This window comes from Spodoptera frugiperda, chromosome 3 (assembly GCF_023101765.2).
Source record: "Spodoptera frugiperda isolate SF20-4 chromosome 3, AGI-APGP_CSIRO_Sfru_2.0, whole genome shotgun sequence".
Taxonomy (NCBI): Eukaryota; Metazoa; Arthropoda; class Insecta; order Lepidoptera; family Noctuidae; genus Spodoptera; species Spodoptera frugiperda.
In genome coordinates, this window is record NC_064214.1 from 3,137,859 (window position 1) to 3,160,631 (window position 22,773).

The 22,773-nt window shown below is 40.1% G+C and overlaps 2 protein-coding genes across 2 annotated transcripts in view; one reads left to right on the forward strand and one right to left on the reverse strand.

Annotated features, from left to right (window-relative positions):
- The window catches only part of LOC118274244 (limbic system-associated membrane protein), a 103,390-nt gene that overhangs the window by 74,617 nt on the left and 6,000 nt on the right, over positions 1–22,773 (reverse strand). Inside the window, exon 2 of the mRNA XM_035591679.2 lies at positions 9,996–10,175. Within this exon, the coding sequence (XP_035447572.1) occupies positions 9,996–10,035 (40 nt within the window). The 5' untranslated portion in view covers positions 10,036–10,175. The remainder of the gene's footprint in view (positions 1–9,995; positions 10,176–22,773) is intronic.
- LOC126912591 (uncharacterized) lies at positions 3,591–4,964 on the forward strand. The gene has a single exon (XM_050705312.1). The coding sequence runs from the start codon at positions 3,658–3,660 to the stop codon at positions 4,687–4,689; it is 1,032 nt and encodes a 343-aa protein (XP_050561269.1). The 5' UTR covers positions 3,591–3,657; the 3' UTR covers positions 4,690–4,964.

Genomic DNA, 22,773 nt, shown 5'->3' on the forward strand with positions numbered 1-22,773 from the left:
TTAAACATACCTAATTTAACATCATACAACTCTCTTTATCTCTGAGAATCTAGTCAAACAACCAGAGCGAGTCCACACGAAAATAGACTTACTGAAAACTCAGTTAAATTAGTTTTTGGAAATCAGTAATGAGAGTTAAGCCCTCGTGAGTAATCTCGGAGCTCAAAGAGCAGCTTTATATCTTCAAAGGAAATAAAAAAACACATTAATCCACAAACAGTCATTACATAATGAACTCAAGCTTTGTTTTTCTCTTTTAAAGGTTTACAAAATAAAATACTTCGAGAAAAGTTGTTTCGTGGAGGGTGTGTGAGTCACTCTGTTTGGATAAATATTTTTATTATTACGATTTATATCAAGTGTTTGAGTCGCAAAAGGTTTTGTTTTATGGAATAACAGGCAAACGTGTAGACGGATCACCTGATGATAAGCGATTCAGCGTCTCCCGTAGACACCCGCAACACCAGAGGAGGCACAGATGCGTGGCGGCCTTTTAAAAAGGTATAACAGCTCTTTTCTTGAATGTCTTATTAGGATTAAGTTACAACTGTCAACGGGCAATAAAACTGGTAATTTAAGATTTATCCGCCGCATAAGTAAGTTAGCAAAGTCTAAATAAAGAATAAATAAAACAAGCAAAAGGACCCTTATCTAGTAAATATTAAAATCTAATTAGGAATGCAAGGAACACAGTTGTAAAACTCACGGCTTCTTGATCAGGGTGCATCAAAGTGACAGCTTAATTAAGTACTAAGCTGGCTGGTGGGAAGACGGGTTCGCAATGAAAACAACCGCGACAGGAGCCCGTTTATTGGAGGTCCCCGGCGCAACCAGCGGCCCGTCCGCTGACGCCTTAGCCGAAAGGCTTCGGGCGTGTCTCGGTGCGGACGAGGTTCGCGTGTCCAGGCCCACCAAGTGCTTGGATTTACGAATAATGGGCCTGGACGACTCCGTGACGGAAGATGAGGTGGTGGCCGCTGTCGCCAGGACAGGAGGGTGCCCTGCTGACCAGATCAAGGCAGGCACCATCCGTCCGGACAACTCGGGGCTGCGCACGGTGGTCGTGAGTTGCCCCGTCACAGCGGCCAAAAAGATTAAGGAGGGCAAAAGGCTCCTTGTCGGGTGGGTCTCGGCGCAGGTCAAACTGCTCGAGCTCCGGCCTCTGAGGTGCTACCGCTGCCACGTAGGCGACCACGTGAGCGCTAAATGCACCTCGGAGGTTGACCGCAGCGACCGCTGCTTCCGCTGCGGTCAGCCCGGTCACAAGGCCGGCACATGTACCGCCCCGCTGCACTGCGACGCATGTGCGGCGGCCGGCAAGCCGGCCAATCACCGGGTTGGGAGCAAGGCCTGTTCCCCGCCTACCAAACCCAGGAGCAAGGGCAGGCCCTCCGCCGCCCCCGTTGTTTCCACCGCCGCCACCGTGGCAGTCGCCACTGCCGCCGCCGCCGCGGTCACCGCCAGCTGTAGTGCCGCCAGGGGGGAGGTCGTGATGGATTGCCATTAATGAATCCATTCCGCCTCCTCCAGGCGAACATCAACCACTGCGCCGCTGCTCAGGATCTCCTGCTCCAGAGCATGACGCAGTGGTCGATCAATGTCGCCGTAGTCTCCGAGCCGTATTTCGTCCCGCCCAGGGATCACTGGGTTGCGGACTTAGACGGCTCGGTGACCATCATCTCGTCGGCCGCCGCCGGTACCCCGACTCTCGAGAGTGCTCGGAGAGGCCGGGGTTGTGTCGCAGCACGGTTCGGAGAGATCGCTGTGGTGGGCGTGTATTTCTCTCCGAACCGAACTCTCGCCGAGTTCCACAACTCCCTGAGGGAGTTGGTCGCCGTCGTCGTCGGGTTCCGTTCCCTCCCCGTGCTCGTCCTCGGGGACTTCAATGCCAAGAATTTGGCTTGGGGTTCCCGGATCACTGACACGCGGGGTAGGATGGTGGATGACTGGGCTCTGGAGACAGGCCTAATCGTCCTGAACCGGGGTTCTGTCCCCACGTGTGTGCGGATGCAGGGTGAATCGGTTGTGGACATTTCGTTCGCGAGCCCCGCTCTGTCACCGCGTGTCGTCGACTGGTGTGTCATGGAGGAGGTGGAGACATATTCCGATCACCGGTACATCCGGTTTGATGTCTCCGCCGAGTCCGCGGACCCACCGGTCAGACAGGCCCCATGTGGCCCGCGTTGGGCGCTGAGGCAGCTGGACCGGGAGCTATTTCTGGAAGCCGCCATCGTGCAGGCCTGGGTGATACCACCAGACAGGCCTGCCGACATCAACGAGGAGGCACGGTGGCTCCAGGACGCCATGTCCAGAATTTGTGACGTGGCGATGCCCCGGGTCCGTCCAGGACAGCGGAAGCGCCAGATGTACTGGTGGTCGCAAGAGCTGGCTGCTCTGCGCAGTGCGTGTGTTGCTGCGCGACGCCAGTACACTAGGCACCGCAGGCTTCGTATCCGTCCACCGGACGCGGAAGCTAGGGAGGCGGAGTTATATGAGGGGTACAAGGCGGCGAAAGACGCCCTAAAAACGGAAATCCGGCGGGCCAAAAACCAGGCCCGCCAGGAGATGCTGGAGACTCTGGACAGAGACCCGTGGGGACGCCCTTACCTAATGGTGCGTGACAAGCTCCGCACACAGGCTCCCCCGCTGACACAGAGTCTCCGGCCAGAGGTTGTAGAGGAGGTGGTCACCACCTTGTTCCCGCAATCACAGAGGGGCTACATCCCTCCGTGTATGACTCCGCTCCCTGCGGTGCCCGATGCGGGCCACAGCGACGACGACGATGACACAACACCAGAAGTGACCGAGGCAGAGCTGAGAGTGGCGGTGCGCCGGATGGGCGCCAAGAACACCGCCCCGGGACCCGACGGATTGCCTGGCAAGGCGTGGGTCCTGGCTTCGGAGACTCTCAGGCCTCGACTAATTGGTCTCTTCAGCGCATGTTTGGAGAGGGGCCAGTTCCCGCTATCATGGAAGGCGGGTAAACTGGTCCTTGTGAAGAAGCCGGGGCGCCCTGCGGACTCTCCGTCCGCGTACCGGCCCATCGTGCTACTCGACGAGGTGGGAAAACTGTTTGAAAGAATAATTTCAAACCGCCTCGTCGCGCACCTGACGGGAACAGGGCCGGACCTCGCGGACGGCCAGTTCGGCTTCCGCAAAGGGCGCTCTACGGTGGACGCCATCATGCGCGTGAGGGACCTTACGACGGGGTCTGCAGTGTCCAGGGGTAAGGTCGTCGTGGCGGTGTCTTTGGACATCGCCAACGCCTTCAACTCTCTGCCCTGGAGCTGCATTTTGGAGGCACTACGGTATCATCGGGTGCCTGCCTATCTCCGTCGTATAGTCGAGGCTTATCTGACGGATAGATCCGTCATCTACCCCGGTCACCGAGGTGAGTGGAACCGGCGAGAGATGTCGCGCGGTGTTCCACAGGGATCGGTCCTGGGACCGCTCCTGTGGAACATTGGCTACGACTGGGTGCTGCGCACTGACCTCCCGAACGGCGTCAGCGTGGTTTGCTACGCTGACGATACGCTGGTACTAGCACACGGGAGGTCACACCAGGCGGCGGCCGACCTGATGACGAGAGCGGTTGCGATAGTCGTTGAAAGGATCCGGCAGCTGGGACTCGAGGTGGCGCTTCATAAGTCCGAGGCCATGTGTTTTTATGGCCGCGGGAATGCGCCACCTCCGGGTGAGTTCCAGATCATGGCAGGAGGGGTTTCCATCGGCATCGAGGTGACGATGAAGTACCTGGGACTCGTCCTCGACAGTCGGTGGAAATTTGAGGAACATTTCCGACGTTTGGCTCCCAAGTTGGAACGGACGGGGGCTGCCCTAAAGCGGCTCCTACCCAACCTCGGGGGACCAAACGCCTCCTGCCGGAGGTTATACGCGGGGATCGTGCGGTCCATGGCCCTCTATGGGGCCCCGGTGTGGGCGCCACATCTAAGGCGACGACCAGCTCGGGCGCTGGTTTCATCCCAGAGGGTCATGGCCATTCGGATGATCCGTGGGTACCGCACGATCTCCGGGGAGGCGGCTAACCTCCTTGCGGGATCACCGCCGTGGGATCTGGAGGCGAAAGTGCTCGCGCACGTATACAGCCTACGTGCGGAGGCGCATCGCCGGGGCGAAACCCCACTGCCGCGTCAGATTAGTGCGTGGCGGGATGAGCTCCGGCGCGATCTCATGGCGGAATGGAAGCAGCGACTGTCGCAACCGAGGGCTGGGCTCGCTGTTATTGCAGCGGTAAGTCCCCTCTTTGAGGAGTGGCTAGAGAGGCGTCATGGCGTCCTCACCTACCGCCTGACGCAGGTGCTTACCGGACACGGAAGTTTCGGTAGGTACCTGTTTCGGATTCGGCGGGAGGAAACGCCCGGGTGTCGTCATTGCGAGGATCACCCGGAGGACACGGTGGAACATACAGTAGCGGTGTGCCCTGCATGGGCTGAGCATCGCCGTGTCCTTAGGGATGTGATCGGCGACGGTGACCTCTCGCGTCCGGCCCTGGTTCAGGCCATGGTGCGGAGCGAGGGGGAATGGGACGCCGTCTCCTCCTTCTGCGAAGCAGTCATGCTAGCTAAGGAGGAGGCGGAGCGCGTGAGGGAACGATCCTCCTCACGCCCCAGCCGCCGCAGAAGACACTCCGAGCGTCGGGGATCGCGTGACGATCTCCGGCCACCGTAAGTGCGGGTCTGCGGACGACGAGTAAGGGTAGCTCGCCGCCCGAACAGAACCAGACCCGTGCGTACGGCGCGTCGCGTTCCGCGCGCGCCTCAAAGAGCCAGACCACCACAGTTGGGGCCCAGTAGGGTTGATGCTCGATCCGGAGCTGCGGACAACGTAAAAGGTTACCGGGGCTCCGGCTCAAAGCAGGAGAAGGAACGGGGTGGTTTTTAGTCAGTAAGAGTCTGACACTCCCTCCCGCCTCACCCAAGGCGGGAGAAGTCATTGGATGATTTTCCCCCTGAAAAAAAAAAAAAAAAAAAAAAAGCCCCCTCATTGTTCTGTTAAACATACCTAATTTAACATCATACAACTCTCTTTATCTCTGAGAATCTAGTCAAACAACCAGAGCGAGTCCACACGAAAATAGACTTACTGAAAACTCAGTTAAATTAGTTTTTGGAAATCAGTAATGAGAGTTAAGCCCTCGTGAGTAATCTCGGAGCTCAAAGAGCAGCTTTATATCTTCAAAGGAAATAAAAAAACACATTAATCCACAAACAGTCATTACATAATGAACTCAAGCTTTGTTTTTCTCTTTTAAAGGTTTACAAAATAAAATACTTCGAGAAAAGTTGTTTCGTGGAGGGTGTGTGAGTCACTCTGTTTGGATAAATATTTTTATTATTACGATTTATATCAAGTGTTTGAGTCGCAAAAGGTTTTGTTTTATGGAATAACAGGCAAACGTGTAGACGGATCACCTGATGATAAGCGATTCAGCGTCTCCCGTAGACACCTGCATCACCAGAGGAGTTACAGATGCGTTGCGGCCTTTTAAAAAGGTATAACAGCTCTTTTCTTGAATGTCTTATTAGGATTAAGTTACAACTGTCAACGGGCAATAAAACTGGTAATTTAAGATTTATCCGCCGCATAAGTAAGTTAGCAAAGTCTAAATAAAGAATAAATAAAACAAGCAAAAGGACCCTTATCTAGTAAATATTAAAATCTAATTAGGAATGCAAGGAACACAGTTGTAAAACTCACGGCTTCTTGATCAGGGTGCATCAAAGTGACAGCTTAATTAAGTACTAAGCTGGCTGGTGGGAAGACGGCGTGCACTTCAACCAACGTATAAAGCCTTACAACCTATAGTTTCCCACGCTCTCGTTAGAAAACAGTTATTGTAATGAAACGAACTTAAATTTAAATGTAAGTAAATAGATGTGCAGAATTTTAAAAAGTGTGACATTTTTTTGTATCCAATTAGGGGCAAACGAGCAGGCGGGTCACCTGATGGTAAGCGATCATCGCCGCCCATGAACACTCGCAGCACCCCCGCGACTAGAAAGACGTTGCGTTGCCGGCCTTTTACGGATTACGTTTAAAATTATTTGATTAACGATTTAAAAGGATTACGTTCTTTTCTTAAAGGTTTGAAGGTCGTATCGGTATCTCAATAGTGATTGCTATTATATTCATTGGGTACTTAGATAAGTGTGATATAAATCAAAAAATATATAAAAAAAACAAGTAATTCAAAACTTTCAAAACTTGATTTCACCCACCGTTTCTGGATATATGGATATAAACGGTTCATGGAAATAAACGTTGAAGGATTATAAACCGAAAATACACAAAATACGTGCAGAAAACGTGTTAAATTGTTACTAGGAAGCTACAAAATGTATTCTGTTTAAATTCTGCGTTGGAATGCAATATCAGATTCTCAGTGCATCGCCACGGATCTGTAGATATAATTTTAAAGGGCACTACGTAACTGCGTTAGTTAGAAGTGACAACTTAATTGGGTTGCCAGCTGTGCTGCCCCCGCTAGCCGTGTGTGGTATAACGCTGGTAACCACTGCGCTTTATGAGATTGCTAAGTTAGGCTTCTTAGCTTTATATAATCACGGGTATTGTGGTAATTGTTTTTATTTTCAGTGTGCTTCAAAAAATATGGGGATAGTGTAATTAAACGCCTTTTAATTCCCGAAGAAGAAGATAGAAGCGCACGCATACAGCGAGCGTAATTTCCTACTCCGTGCCTTTACGAAAAATAAAATCTGAAAACGGTAAAGATTGTTAAGTCATGATTAATGAGTTAAACAACTTGTAGTTGTCATAACTGATATTTATTTGACTATTTTATATTTATTTATTATTTTTCTAATAGACAGACCGTCTGCACTCCACATACCTAAGTATGACAGTGCCGCCATCATCTAATAGCTAATAGTGCTGGGAAATTAGTAACTTACTACTATGGTGATGTAACAAGATAGTAATAATTCCTCTCACGACCCAGTAATCAATCCCGAGACCACATCACAAATGCAACTGCCATACAAGACCCGACACTCACACTTGCAAACACTCGACCAATGAGGCAGTGAAAAAAAATCTCATGATTTGGACGAAAATCTCCCTAATTAGTTGACCTTTAAGGAACTTTCCCTTTCAAAGCCTCTTTGATTTATTGCTCTCCGCCCCCATTAGTACCAACATACATTCATATATACCTAATTATTTTATCTTTGCACGTAATTAAAAACATGCTTTGATGTGTACCTTAAAATCCTTAAAAACCTACACAAAATAATTACACCTACAATAATTCCTATATTATTATCTAAGACACCCACATCAAGTTTCATTACTTCGCTAATTACGTTGGACAGTAAAATAAACACTGAATAACTAAAATAACTTTCTTACTATTCATGAATAAGTTTGTTACTCGTCTTACTTGTCTTTACCATTATAATATAATAATAATAATGAATTCTTCTTCTATTTTCGGAAACTAGGCATAATTATTACGAAAACAATTAATCTTGACGTAATGACAGATGGCGCAAGTTTTGGCGTAGGGCTACGATCAGAGGCGGATTAAACCTAGAGAGCGCCCTAAGCAAGCAATTCTTAAGCGCCCCTAAATCTCTTTTATAGAAAACAAAGTGCTTCATAAACAAAGAATGTATTTAGAAGGAGGAGGCTCTCCTTTCAGATAAACAATGCCTGTATGATCTTAGTCTGTAGATCGGCTTAATATGATCAAATATGATGTGTTTTGTATGGTGTGGTATGGGCATGCTCGTCCACGACATCGCAATGTCCACTTTGTAACCTGGCGCCCTAGGCACTTGCCAATAGTTAGCCTTAGAGGCAATACGACTCTGGCTGCGATTATTCAACGCAAGCGACAATTTATTAAGAACACCCTGGGGATAAGGTCCTCCCAGCCTAATTAAGAATTATTATGTTCTCATTAAGTGTACAGAAAGAATTAATTCGTTATATACTAGAGGATGTTTATTCGGATTGTCCTTTCGTAGTACGCAGCTGAGCCAATTATCTCGCATCTTTCAACTGATATGAGATTCCCAATTCTTTGTTCAGGTCAAATAAATTTTTAAAAGTATATAAGGTATATTAGAATTTTAATTACTTGAAACTGATTTTATGGAATGTTGTGCTCTGAATAAAATTGGTTCATTTTGTGGAATTTATAGCGCTACAATCTAAATTGTTTTTGAACAATAATATATTAGCTGGTATATGGTAAGCCATGTTTAAAGTACCGAAAAGCGAAGAGGAACCTAAAAAAATACAACTAACCTCACAATCACATACTAAAATAAACGTTTAAAATTAAATTTTAATCAATAGGTAATTTGAATTATATGAAGTACCAACTAACTTAAATCAACCGATTTCTCAAGCTTTGCTCTAAAAAAGAATATTGCGGAATCTAATATCAGTTGCAAGAGACAAGTTGATTGCCCCTCGGATGGAAAGGCAGTACGTCATGTCTAGACCAGTACTACTATGATTAACACCACTTCTTACAAGCATTTGTATCCTAGATACTGTCTGTTCCACAATCTCTGAAAATTACTGTTAACTAATGCCTAGTTACGTTGATACATTTTGCTTGGAAAATAGCGCAAATTCACTGGTTTAATTTCGTGGTCCGGAGGTTTAAAACCCCTGCTGCTTATGCATGAGGCAAAGTACTAAAGTGATTTCTCCAAATTAAATATAAGTATGTATTTTCTAAAACAATTTAGATACCATTGAATAATGGCGAAGAAAACATCGTGAGGAAACCTGGGCTTGAAATCGCCAACCCGCATTGAGCAAGTGTGGTGATTAATGCTCAAACCTTCTCCGTGCGAGAAGAGGCCTTTGGTCAGTAGTGGCCACTTATAGACGCTTTATGATAACTGGATTACAAATAGGTACTAGAAGAAATTTAATCAAACTTTTTGATACAGCTCCTAAGTGTTTTCTATGTTTTTAAATCTAGAAAATCGACTTAGATTAGATTAGAAATTTATGAGCCAAGAAAACTAATTTCTTGCTGTCATGGAGCTGTAATGTGACTGTTATTACGGTAAAATATATTTACGTTGTTTTTTTATTTAATATTCACTTATCTTTTTTCACAAATTCTTTTTATAACAACGACTTATTAAATATTAAAATAAAAAGATGAATGGATAAATTATATAAATGGAACACAAAAGAATATAACTTTATAGAGCTAAGCTCAGGTCGTAGAAGTGCTTTGCGAGCACGGCTTAAGAAACTAGTCCAGATGACAAAAAAAGTTCTTTTTACTTTCTTTGTGGATTATTCCACGACGCGCAAGATTTTTATATAACAATAAAAAGATACCTACTGTCAGCTTTCGCTCGGATTGTTCGAGAAGAAAAGAAAAAAAAACTGCCGAAATCGCTGACATTTGCCGAAAATGGTGGACGTATTCCAATTTCAAATTTCATTCGCGCCATATTGAGTGAGTTACATTGTTCTCCGCCATTGAGCGTCGATTGGCTCGTTTATGTGTAGTTTAATGCCCGAAATGCGGTAAAACTCTCAATGAAACTGAAACGACAGTTTCAATGTCCGTTTATCACTAATTTTATGACTATTTGACAAATAACTTTGTTATTTTTATACCATAAAATATCAATATTTGTCGTATAAACTCATCGTCGGCTGTTCAAACATTCAAAGCGATGAAATGATGAATTAAATGACAGTTTGTAAATATGTCTGTACACACAAATACGTTTCAAAGAAAATGCTATTTACAAGAATATTCGATGTTACTTGTTTTTAATATAAAGCTTATATCAATTTATTCTCACGTCTCGTTACTGAAAAACACATTCCAATTAATGGTGATTGGATTAATGAAATAAACGTAGACCATTTATCTCCAGATAGCGCAATCCCGATAGTTCCAGGAAAAACTCCACAAATGAAATAAAAGCGAGCATCTCAATGCAACAAAGCAAAATAAATAGACTTACCTAAATGACAGAAGAAATACACCAACGCCGCGAGCCACATCACGATTGTTTTTATTTTTTCACATCATTAGAGAGAACACACTTCTGTACCACTTATCTTCATTAGGCGAGCGGTTCTCTTTAAATTGTCATCGCCAGTCACATTCACTATTCACTCAGTGAATCACCCACACAAAGGATCTGCGAACAAAAAAATGGCTAAGTTAGTACAGATAGATAGATTTATATTTTCTTATTGCTAAACTCATTTGGATATAAAAGAAGAAAAGAAAATGATATAAAATCCAGCTAATAATGATTCGTCTACAAGAATAGTATGCAGGTGATAAATATAAAAGTGACAGGGAATCCCTATTGTGCGAATTTAATTTGGACATGATGGATGTTAGGCCTCTTTTAGTGATATTAGCAAATCCTATTTCATCTGTCGCCATCAACTTATTTAAGGTGTTCACGCATCAGTGATGTCATGTTACTTATGCCATAGAATATAATGTGTGGTTGTATTTCTTACTTATGACCCAACGGGCCTGGCATGTTCTAAGTATAAAAGCCCCTAAAATAAAAGATTAAAAAAGAGAATCTTAGCCATAATCGCCACGCTTGGTAGACAGCTAGTGAATCGAGGCCACCGAAAATGTACCGAACCGATCAAAGGTTGCTATCGACGTGTGCTCCTATCCTACGTAGCTTCTAAGTGAAATACGCACGTTGAAAGTATGTCAACGCGTTCATTAAATTCAAAAGATTTGTGACGTCATATAATTTTACGGGCAGTTGAAACTTTATTTATAAAATAATTCATACATTATGTAGTGTTAACCTTTGGTGTATTTATAATTAAAATTGTACTTTACAAGTAAGTTGGGTGTATAAATGTCGCATGCCACACGAGTTGACGTCAGCATAAGTTCTAAAATATAATATTCTAGAGGTAGACAGAACACGTAACATCAGCTTAAATAGTTAAACATCATTATATCAGTTACTACTTACTTATTAAGTACACTAACAACGTTCATAATAAGTTAAGTTCGCATAATACTAGTTGCTGGCAGAAACTTTGTGACTTAGCTACACAACTGGAGTTAAAACTTTATACAAGTTGTCTACTTGATGTATAATATTGTTCATAATCCTTAACAATGTTATTTCATGGATATAACAAGGAGTTTATCCTCGGTTGTTTACTCGAAATTTGTTATTAGGTGTGTAAAACAGACTTTTTATTAACTAAAAACAACGGTTTAGTTACGTAAATATATTGAGAAAAGCTCTACTAGTTGGTACTAGAGTAGGCTGCGTGCGTTTCGCCGCGTCGTCTGCGCACGCTGCTCAAGATAAAAGTCTCTGTGTGACTCGAAACTTGTTGAGCTTTTCTCCATATATTTACGTGAGTAAACCGTTTATAACTTTTTAGTTCATTGCATATGTCTCACGGCAGATATTATGAATATATAGACATTTTAAGTTTAATTCTACCATTTCACTGTAAAAGTCTCATAGAGAGTTTGTAGTAGGCTTCTGACATAGTTTTATAAAACTATTTGATTATTTTCAAAGTTTTAAATTCGATCTCACTTATGAGTTCCACGAAATAGGGCCGGGCTTATTATCATTCGACTACTATTTGATGTTTTCTCATTGAATTGCTTATACTGTTGGAAGTTACAAGTTAACAAGTAAATATTATAATGAGTTTATGTTAATTCTAATTCAAATATTTGTATTAATAACGATTGATATAACATATTCAATTCAGTTTGCTGTTATTAATCAAGCGGATGAAATGGGCTTGTAACAACATATTGTTACAAACTAAGTGGTTTGTTCATGAGTAGCGCGGGTAAAGAAAACTTGATACGATCAAGTTGCCTGAAATCGAGTATTCAGTTTTGAATAATTATGAAACTTTGAGTGACATTGAATATTACCTAACGAACATTTTGTTGTGAATTGTGATTGGATGTGTATCAACTCACGTGAGTTTCGACATACAATCAATCTAATAGCATGGAATCTGGAATTCAGTTCAGTCCATTGACAAAAGACATACCTACGTATACATTTATTGTTTTTTTTTTTCAGCTAATACCATGGCTGTAAAGCTGCTATTTTGAATCAGATGAATGCAACTACCAACTGTTTGGGTTCAATGAACAATTTTATTGATGTACATAATTAATAGGGATGATGACGGGGTATGAAAATTAAAAATCTAATTAGTCCGTCAGTTAGGTAATGAAAAAATATTAGAAACGTATTTTTTTATTTTGTCATATAAGATAACAATACTTAGATAACACGAATCAAAGTTTAGGAGTGGGAGCTAACTACGTCACTATAGAGTATAAAACGTGCTCTAAAGTGACGTCACGCGATATTTCAAATCGATATATCTTTGAAAGTATTTGTTTCCGTAAGAAAATAAAAAATACGTGTCTAATATTTTAAAATAATCTACAAGACGGACATTAAAATAAAAATTAGTCATCTACCCTATTATAGTATGTATGTGAATGTCGAGATGTAATGATTAAGTAGTAAGTTGTGTAAAGAAACATTATTTTTTTAAAGGTTTCGTGAGACATACTAAATTAATTATCATGTTATTGGCTTTCTTACATAATTACTTGATGAGGAACTCGACTAGTTTCAAACCATGCTAAAATCTCATGTTCATGAGCAGCATTCTGCAACACCGCGACACCATTCAGTATTCATGAATATGAGCCTCTAGCATGAATTGAAACTAGTCATTTTGTTGAGATTTAAGTTGAAGTTCTATGTTTCATTGAATGACATATCATTATGCAGAGAAGAAAAAAATGCTATAAAACGCACCAGCTATACCAAAACAAATTATTTCCACTACAGTAAATACGAAAGGAATTCGATAAGTAAACGACCACGCAAACACCTATCATTCAAGTTGTCATAACAACAGATAAATAAATACAAATAATAATAGGAAAACTGGGAGACACTTCACAAGAGAAAGTTGCGACTTCTTTCGTTCTTAGTTAGCAAAACTTTTTCCCTATTTCCATTTGCTTTCTGAAGCGACGGCCAAGTTACGGCTTGACAATTACATCCGTCATACTTGAAGGGGACCGAACCTAGTTAACGGTTTCCAAGAAAAAACTATCACTGTCCAACGATTAGTTGACCTTTCCATAAAAAAGGTTACCCAATGTGACCTTTTTGAAAATAAAACTTGATGTGACACCGACGTTTCGATCGTGAGATGTGATCGACACTTTTATACTAACAAGGTGTTAGATAAGGATCTATTATTAAAATGTATCCATTTATGTTTGAAGAATAAATATTTTATTCTATACCTATGTAGGTATAATATTTTTATGGAAAGCCAGACATGGATAACCACAAGACTGGCGGTGGAAAATGACTGCTGCTGCCTTGGGTGAGGCGAGAGGAAGTGCCAGACTCTTACTGACTAAAAACCACCCCGTTCTTAGTCGTGCTTTTCAAACTAAAGCCCCGGTAACCTGCTAGGCAGTTCGCAGTTCAACCACAAGACTAGTGAAGTGCTGACACTCTTGGGATTTGAACCTCCGGTAACCTCATACACACGGTAAAACACAACACAATCGTTATTTCACGGTGTGTTTTTGTAAGGCCGTGATATCTCTCCGATCAAGCCGACCGATTCACTGCATCGTGATATTAAGTTGTTACTTTACCCAGTACTTGGAGCGAAGGGAGTGAAATTCTTTATGTGCAGTTTCATTTAACTCGCTACCAATATCGTATCTATCGTAAATTCTAAAAATTACATAATATACGAAGCCGTATTTTTTTCTCTTTTTATGAAAAGCGTCTTATTATGTACGTAACTTATCTGCTTACCAGGACTAAGTAAGAAGATGCGAAATAAATTTCCTAAATTGTTATGAGAGAAATATTACCTACCTTAAATCGATTTAATTACATATGAAATCATTTCGCTAATATCTAAGTAGGATATTCGAATGTTTGATAGGTACACTCTCTACAAAATTATTAAGTAAATATTTTGAAGACACCCAATTTTCTAAAGTAACCTAGTTTTTAACAAAAAGTTGTCGAACATTCGTCCACGTGAACGAGCTCCGAATTAACGAAGGTTTAAAACTCGAAGTAACTCAACAAGCGCGTCTATCAACCTCAGGTTGGCCACGAAACTTCTACTTATTTAATTAGAATTAATTAAGAAGTACTGCACCCACACTTTGATAACTAATTCTGTTCGCGTACAGAGTCCTGAGAAACGTACCTAATAGTAGGTCCACCTACACATTGGACATAATAAACATATATCGTTTTTCTTTATCTTGGCTCGCTGCCAGCTCCGTTTAGCGTAAAAAGTTGGTAGTACGCTCGTAGTTCACAGCCATATTGTCGGTTGACCTGGTTAAGTGTAAATAATGCATTTATCGACTAAAAAATCCCCATGCAAAACATTACATGAAATCAGGGGGACTCCGGTTCTCGAATCCGAAGTTTCGTTTAATCTTCGGCCGTAGGTTTTATTGATTTACTAATAGAATTACTTGAAATAACGTTTTATTTTTAATTTCATATCAAAACCTATTTATTTATCTTCATTTCATTTGTTCATTTCTGTTCACGAAAGTTCGCAATAAATAGAATTGTAGTATGCAATCTGCGAAGTTTTTTCGTTCGTTCGTTTGTTGAATTAGATTAGGGCCCAGAACACCCCTTATACTCATACTCCCAGTATACATACTACTAGACATTTTACCAATACGATAACGTAATCTGTCGGTTCCATGATAGTAGTTGGTAAGTGCATCGAACGGCAGACACGTTAAAGTTTCCCCGCATCTTGACCAAACATGCAAGTTGTATAACTACGTAATTGGGGATTTAGCACTTAGAATTATCTAGCGCAGTGTAACTCCAACTTCAGAATCTTGGAACAGACAATACGTTAGTTGGGAACTAGTCAAAATTAATATTTCTATTAGAGGTATGAAACGGACTAACTTTATGAATTTGAATGTTATACTAATGACATTGTGGGAGCATTATACTAGCCGGATAATCTTATCACTACATAGTATAAAACAAAGTCGCATTCTCTGTCCCTATGTCCCTTTGTATGCATAAATCTTTAAAACTACGCAACAGATTTTGATACGGTTTTTAATAGATAGTGTGATTCAAGAGAAAGGTTTATATGTATAATACATGCATAATATACCACCATTGCACCCAAGCTGAGGCGGGTCACTCCATAATAATATAATATTGTTAACCGTAACACAAAGTCAAAAATTAATAAAACTTTACCCGAATGAAGAAAAAACCCCGAGTCCTGAAGGGTTCTCGCTAACATATACTCGATTATTGATGAAAACAAATCGATGTAAGTAATCCATAATCCACTCCCATTCGATTTCAATTTGTCAACGAACATTAAAGTAACGATTTATATCAACTGTTTGAGTCGTAAAAGGTTGTTTCAATTCTGTTATTTATACAAGCAGCACTCTCATCTTTACTTACAAAAATATTTACGTAATATCCCATTAAAAATATACGTAGATCCCATCCTACGGACGGTCTGTGTTATTTTATCCATTTTCGAGTTAAAAGGTCGTAAGAGAATAAAAATATGGAATTTAAAATTACCTAGTACTTAAGTATTATCGTAATATTTGTTTAAATAGAATCAGAATGAGGCCACAGCGAACAATAACGTTTTATTCCCGAATCCTTGGACAAATCTTCTTCTATAATGTCTACTTCTGTGTACAGAACTTGTGATAAATTATACCACTTTATAACTCAAGGACGAAACTGATTTTCAAGGCTTTTATGATATTATCTCTATTAAGTAGAACACCGGCTATAGAAAAGAAATATTTTTGTCATTATGCTTAGTACCTATAGATCGTCTAACTATATATTCGGGCATTATTAATATTTTCGTGATGCTTCAAAAGTGTCATCAAACTCGGCCCATCCGTTTTCGAGTTATGAATAACTAACGCGTCTTTGTCTTATTTATATGTATGTAGATTATAATATCTTACCCATTGAAACCTACAATCCGGCAACTACACACAGATAATCTTAATGAATCAATTACGCTAATTAAGTGTGGCTTGCATAATTTTGAGGGGTATAAACATCAAAACGCGTTAGATCCCGTCTCTCACTCGGCTGAGTGCACACTAATGCCTTTGATCGGGTTGACTGGCTGTACTGTAGTGGCTCTGCGCTCTTTCACTCGGAACACATCCCCGTTTGTGTAATCAAGCCCTAGGAGCTGCATGTTTTATTTTTGGTCGTAGTGTGAAATGTGGGACGGTTGCGTGTCAAAAACTTATGCGGTGCATGTTTTCGTTGTAAATTCAACTTTATGTGCTTTACATAGGATATATTTTATTATTGTCAAAGATTTTTTACTAAAATCTAAATCCTTCCTTTTTGGTTAAACATGGGCCGCACTGATATTTTCTTAGGTGTCGTAAATGCGTTTACCCACATAATACAAACTCAAGCTTATCACACCAGAACAACATTTTTTGGGATCAAATAAACGTTTTTCCATGCAAAAATCGAAACTGCGACACATTGCGCAGCCACTGCGCCAAGCATATAGTCCAATGCTATCTGGTCCATCACCAATTAAAATAAGTAAACTCTAACAAACATGTCCCAAAATTATGTTGATCGATTCGGTATTAAGCGCTAAATATTTAATGTAAAACGTTTCATTGTAATAACATCCATTATATGCCACGATATATGATATATATGTTAAATACAATAAATAAACAATGAGCTCGTGCTGTAAGTTGTCACGTGAACAATTCATAGTCTAATGAAATTCGTAAATCCGTCGTAATGTTCTACGTATTATCATAAGTTATGGCGTAGTTGACTGGCGGTCAGAAATATGACTTAGGAAAAGTCTTGATCAATATATTGTATACCAAAAAAAGACAATAATCATTTATTTCAAATAAACCTGGAAGGCACCTGTGAACGTCAAAACAAATATAACAATATTAATAATGTCTGTCTGTCGGTCAGTCCTCTAGTGAAGCTATTTGCTCGTTCCAATGTGTAGATTCCTATAGAGAAGAACGAGCAAGAAACTTTATAGGTTATTTTTTTTCAATCAGATTCACAATACAATTCTTGGTTACATTGTTTCGATTGCTTCATTTTTTTAAGTCAGGCACCTGTTAGTTCATTAATTCATAATAAGTTATGGGCGTTAAGCATTATGGGTTACCTCTAGTTTAATTATTATCATAACTAATATTAATAACTTTAATAGTGTAAAGTTCTGTTGGCATGTTTTTGTATTTTCTACTGCTATTTGTGATTGGCTTTTTGTCACACTGTGCCACATTTTTTAATCAAATTGTACAGCTATTAGTTTTCCATATCTTTAAATTAATAAATTTTCTAAACCTATAAAAAATCTAGAAAGAGTTACACAGATCTAAACCCAATAAACAGCATATAAACTCGAGACCTCATGCTCTTATAACCACTCAACCAAGCCTATAACCCCAGCAACCAGAGTACTTACGAGCGGTTACACAAAACCTCAACCGGTAAAGCATCGATAAACATTTACATTTAACGAACCGTTAAAATTTTCAACACGGATTACATATTCACACATTAATAATTAAAATACAATCGTAAAATCAATTAATAATAATGAAAACGTTATCACTTTAATTACAGCGGTATCTGGGATTGAATTAAATGTGCAAATTGTTGATTTTATCAAGTTAAGCTTGATTATTATTTTTTAATTTTATGAATCTATTAATTCGTCGGTAATGTTTGGCTTATTAATACTGTAAATAAACCACACACATATAATTATTCTAGCGTATAAAAATAAGTAGTGGGAATAAAACCTTTGATGCAGGGAGGTAATCGAACTTAAAATCCACACTAAGTCCAAAAGTCTTCTGCGGACTACCTAACAGGTTACCGGGCTTCCAGCTATTTTAGTCAGTCAGACTCTCTCTCGCCTCATCCAAGGCGAAAGTTTTTCCCCCCCTAAAAAAAATATATCCCATAATTCTATGTTCGGACTAATCGTAGAAATATCATAAGTAATTTTGAGTATTTCTATAAAGTATTATTAACTTTTGTATTCCAAAAACAATACAAAATGTAAATGACAATATGGACGAGAGTACTTTAGAAACACCTAATGACTGTCCTTAAGTATCTTCTTTCAATAACAAAAGTTTCTTAATAATAGTATTAGTAAAGTCTGTATTTCAGTGGCAACTACTTTAAAGCTATACAAGGGTATAGGACAAAGGAATTTATTCTCTTCACGGACGAATTTTAGAGGAGCGGCCGAATAGGAGACAGTCAATATAATCGCTTTCAAAGGCATTATAATATTCGTCTAGTCTTGTGTGCCTTTTGATCACACTTGTAGGCTTTTAGAACCTTTCCATACGCGTTTGTGCAATCAAAGTCACAGAGGAAATCTGTATCAGCTCCCGAGAGTCAATCCGAAATCCCACGTTTATTATCTAGAAGCTCCGGCTTCCACGATACGAAAAAAATATTCGAAAAGTTTTCCCTTTGTAAGTGCTATCGTGCACCAGTCACATTTTTACTACAAAAATAGACCTTATCGCATACAAAACAAAAGCACTTTGAAAATAGGTTTTATCAAGTACCTAGTACTACTACCAACACTTGATACATATTATTTGCGCCTGACAGATACTAAACTACGAATCACTAATGGCGCAGATATATAAGGGAACACAAGGCCCTGTTTAAAAAAAACCTTGCCTTACATTAGGATTTTCTCCTGTGTCGTTGGTGCTCTTACAAACATACAAGTTTACATACAGGTCACACCCAGACCCGAAACAACAAATTGTGAATCACACAAAGAGTTGTTCCGTGCGAGAATCGAATCCGCTACATGTTGCACGGCAACCGTGCATTCAAGGACAACTTAATTTTCTGAGATAAGAAAAATATCACAGAATGTTATGAACAAGCTCGTATAATTACCCTGTTTAAGCAACACAATGCCTTTATGAGCCACTGAATTACTTTAATGGCCCTCCGGCGCCTTTCGGTTACGAGACGTTTAAAAGCTAATTCTCATACGACGATGGTGCGCATATTATGCTGCGTAGCACTTTCAGAGGGTACATTCAAAGAAAACTCTACATTAAGTCGTTTATTTGATATCAGTTAAGCAAGCAGACAGTAATTTGTCCACATCTGGTAACGAAAAATGGAAAAGATAGACAATCTGTGTAAAAAACTGGCGGTCCATCGCCCGCTTTCCGATCGCCGTAGTGGGCGGCAGTAAAAATTTTACGCTTCGGGAAAGCGTTTGTGCAATCAGAGCGGATTGTGCTGGAAATCTAAGCTAAGCCGCGTTAAGCGCCGTAGGCACCGGGAAAACATTTTGCCCCGCCTGAATCCTATTACTGATTTTTAAAAAGGTTTTAAGGATACCAAGTACCTCTCTGTATTTTGTGGACGCCTTAAAGCTGTAGAGTTGGAGAGTGGGTCTCACTCAAGCCGCAGAAGTAAAAAGAATACTCAACGGTATTCGGTTGAACGTTTTAGCATAGTCTGCGGTGTTGCGGTTATACACCAAATTCGTCTAAAATTATAGAGTAGCTATTAAAATGAGACTTCCATTACACATAATATGTTTAGAGCTATCTCCACTATAAAAATAGATGTTTATTTTTGCTTATAATAGGCACTTACTGTCGAGCGAAACTAAATATTTTGGTATCTATTAAAAAAGTAACTTTACCTACTTTTTGTGCGTATGAAATGATCTCTTTTTCATCTAATATACTTTCGACAAACTGGAGTAAATAGGCTTTTATTAGGAGAAATTCCACTTCTGATCTCTTCTATAACGTATTCTTGTCAGTATACTTAAGCATATCTTCGAAGAAATTTCTATCGACATGAGTACATAAGAATCTACTTATTATTTACGTAATCATGGTAGAATTTAAGTATATTTTTGTTGAAGTTAGTTTGGAGTATTTTTCTTGTGAAATGTACGTACTGGTATGTTTTCATGGCAACAAGTCAATCTGGTGTTATATATAAAAGCTAAGCTATTGAATCACATTATATTTATTAACCTGTTCATAGGTATATAAATATAATGTGATTATTTCTGTCTGCCTGTTTTCCTATATAAACAGGCTAATCTATTGATTAGCCTGTTTATATAGGAAAACAGGCTTTATATACGCACTATACGTAATTCTATCGCCAACGCTTAACTTCGGCTCTTATTTAGAGTCGAAGGCGCATCTGGCTGGTAGGAAGTTGGGTATCCTCTCGAAGGTGAGACGGTACTTCACACCGAAACAACTGCTGAGCCTGTACCAAGCGCAGGTTCGGTCATGTATGGAGTACTGTTCTCACCTATGGGACGGCTCGGCCAAATACCAGCTGGAAGCGCTCGAACACATTGAAAGGCGTGCCAAGAAGCTCATCATTGATGATGCGCTTGTGGAGGCCCGGCTTCAAAGCCTTGAACACAGGCGCAAGGTCGCAAGCCTTTCCGTTTTTTACCGGATACATTTTGGAGAGTGTGCGGGGGAATTGCACAACTTGATTCCCCCTAGTCCTTTTCATCATCGAACCACAAGACAATCGGCGAGGCGTCACCGCTTCATGGTAGATATCCCACCCACTCGCACGAAGCGCTTCGCTTCAAGCTTCCTTGTGCGAACTGCTAGGGAGTGGAACTCCTTGCCGGAGTCTGTGTTTCCTGATGGGTATAACTTGGGTGTCTTCAAGGCCCGAGTGAATAGGTTGCTTATGCGCAGACGTGCTCCACCGTAGGCCGCATCATCACTTACCATCAGGTGAGATAGCGGCCAAACGTCGACCCATTAAATGTAAAAAAAAAACTAACACCGAATACCATTACATTAAAAAAATCTTATGCCCACAGCTTTCATAATAATCTTTCCAGAACATTTTACTATACTGAATTAATTAAACTAATAGAAATAAATACAAGCAAGACAAGTATAATAAGCGATATTTTAAATTAGATGTTTGGCAGTTCACGTAGTTCACTGCCCTTATTTTTTTATTCCGTAAATTCTTTTGTCTAAAACATCAGTTCAGTAAACCTTGTAACAAGCTAAAATGTAAAAAATATACTCAAAATAGTAGCTAGGTACTATTTACACTGTTTTTAAACAACCTAGTTTGTTTCAAAGGAAATTCTTATACTTGTCCCTTGTCCCTTGATTGAATTTGACGCTAGGACAAACTTGCGTGGTGCGGTCTCATTATATTTTATAATGAGCTACCCAAACTGAGGACTTTGTGGCTTCGCATGCGAAGGGAACACATAACTTGGATACGTGAACTGCTAGACTGTCTACTAGTCACAATATTAAACTAATATTTAATATTCTTTGTCACAAAGACCCCTTTTTGTAGTTAAATTAAATTCCAAAATAATGATGTAATATTTTATAATGTGGTTCTTAAACTCAACAACAAGCTGAATTATTAACGTAGAACCGTATTGGGTTATTCAATGTTGAAACCGTGTTGGGTTATTCAATTCCATGAAATACGTCCATTTTATGTTTTTCTGTTATTATTACAGGTAAGCCTGATTCATCATGACTGTAATGAATTATATTTAGCGGCTGATAATTTATTTTGATTGAACGCCGTCACCGGTGACCGACGTTAGCGGAGGATTTGCTTTCAATAGTTTTTAATGACAGTCAAAGACTTAATTTTATATTCTTGAATGTACTTAAAATACAGTTTCCATTTACAATTGGATTGCCATCTACAATTATCACAAGAGAAGATTCTAGTTTAGGTCACTGTTCCTAATTCCATTACAGATTATGTTTTTCTGAACATTCATCAAGAACATTCACAGTTAATACTAAAATATGATTGTATAGTGTGTATAATAGGACGACAAACAGAAACTAACTAGTTAATAGGTCTCCAACAGTCATAAGCAGACAGTAACGACACCATTATTCCCTCTCACAAAGGGACAAATTGTAACATCAATGATTTATTGTTCAAACACGGTGACGTAATAGTTATCGGCTATTCCGTTTTATTGGTTCCCCAGATACAATGGATTTGCGCACTTCTATCTTTAACATTATTATGTTATATAGAATTTTGAAGATTTACAGCTCCGTTTCGAGAGCGGTTGTGGACACAGCTGAGTGCTATAACTTGCTAAATGGTGGAATTCATGGTTAAGTTACTGATCAACGGGGACTATGTAAAGCCAAAGCCTCATATACTGACACACATTACTTGTTAATCTAATCACACTAGTATTTTATAAATGTGAAAGATTGTTTAGATGGTGATGCTCTTTGAACGCAAAAGTTTGGGCGTTTGTCCATCAATCCCGCTGAAACTACTGGACGGATTTTAATGAAATTTGGAATATAATCAGAGTATGAGCCGACTTGGGTGATAGGATAGCTTTTTCTCAGAAGCTAGTATTTTATATGAGAAAGGTGAAAATAATAAATTTGTAAATAAAGAACTGAGTACCCTTAGGTACTTACTGTTACTTACATAATAAAAATAATATCACACCTGTTATCTTTGACAAACCTTCTAACTAATTCTTCTTCAATAACAATAATAGTTTAACCTGCAAATATTTTTTTTTTTTGCATTTAAGCACACTATAATTAAACACACATTTAATGAAATGATTATTCAGCTCCCAAGCTTAACC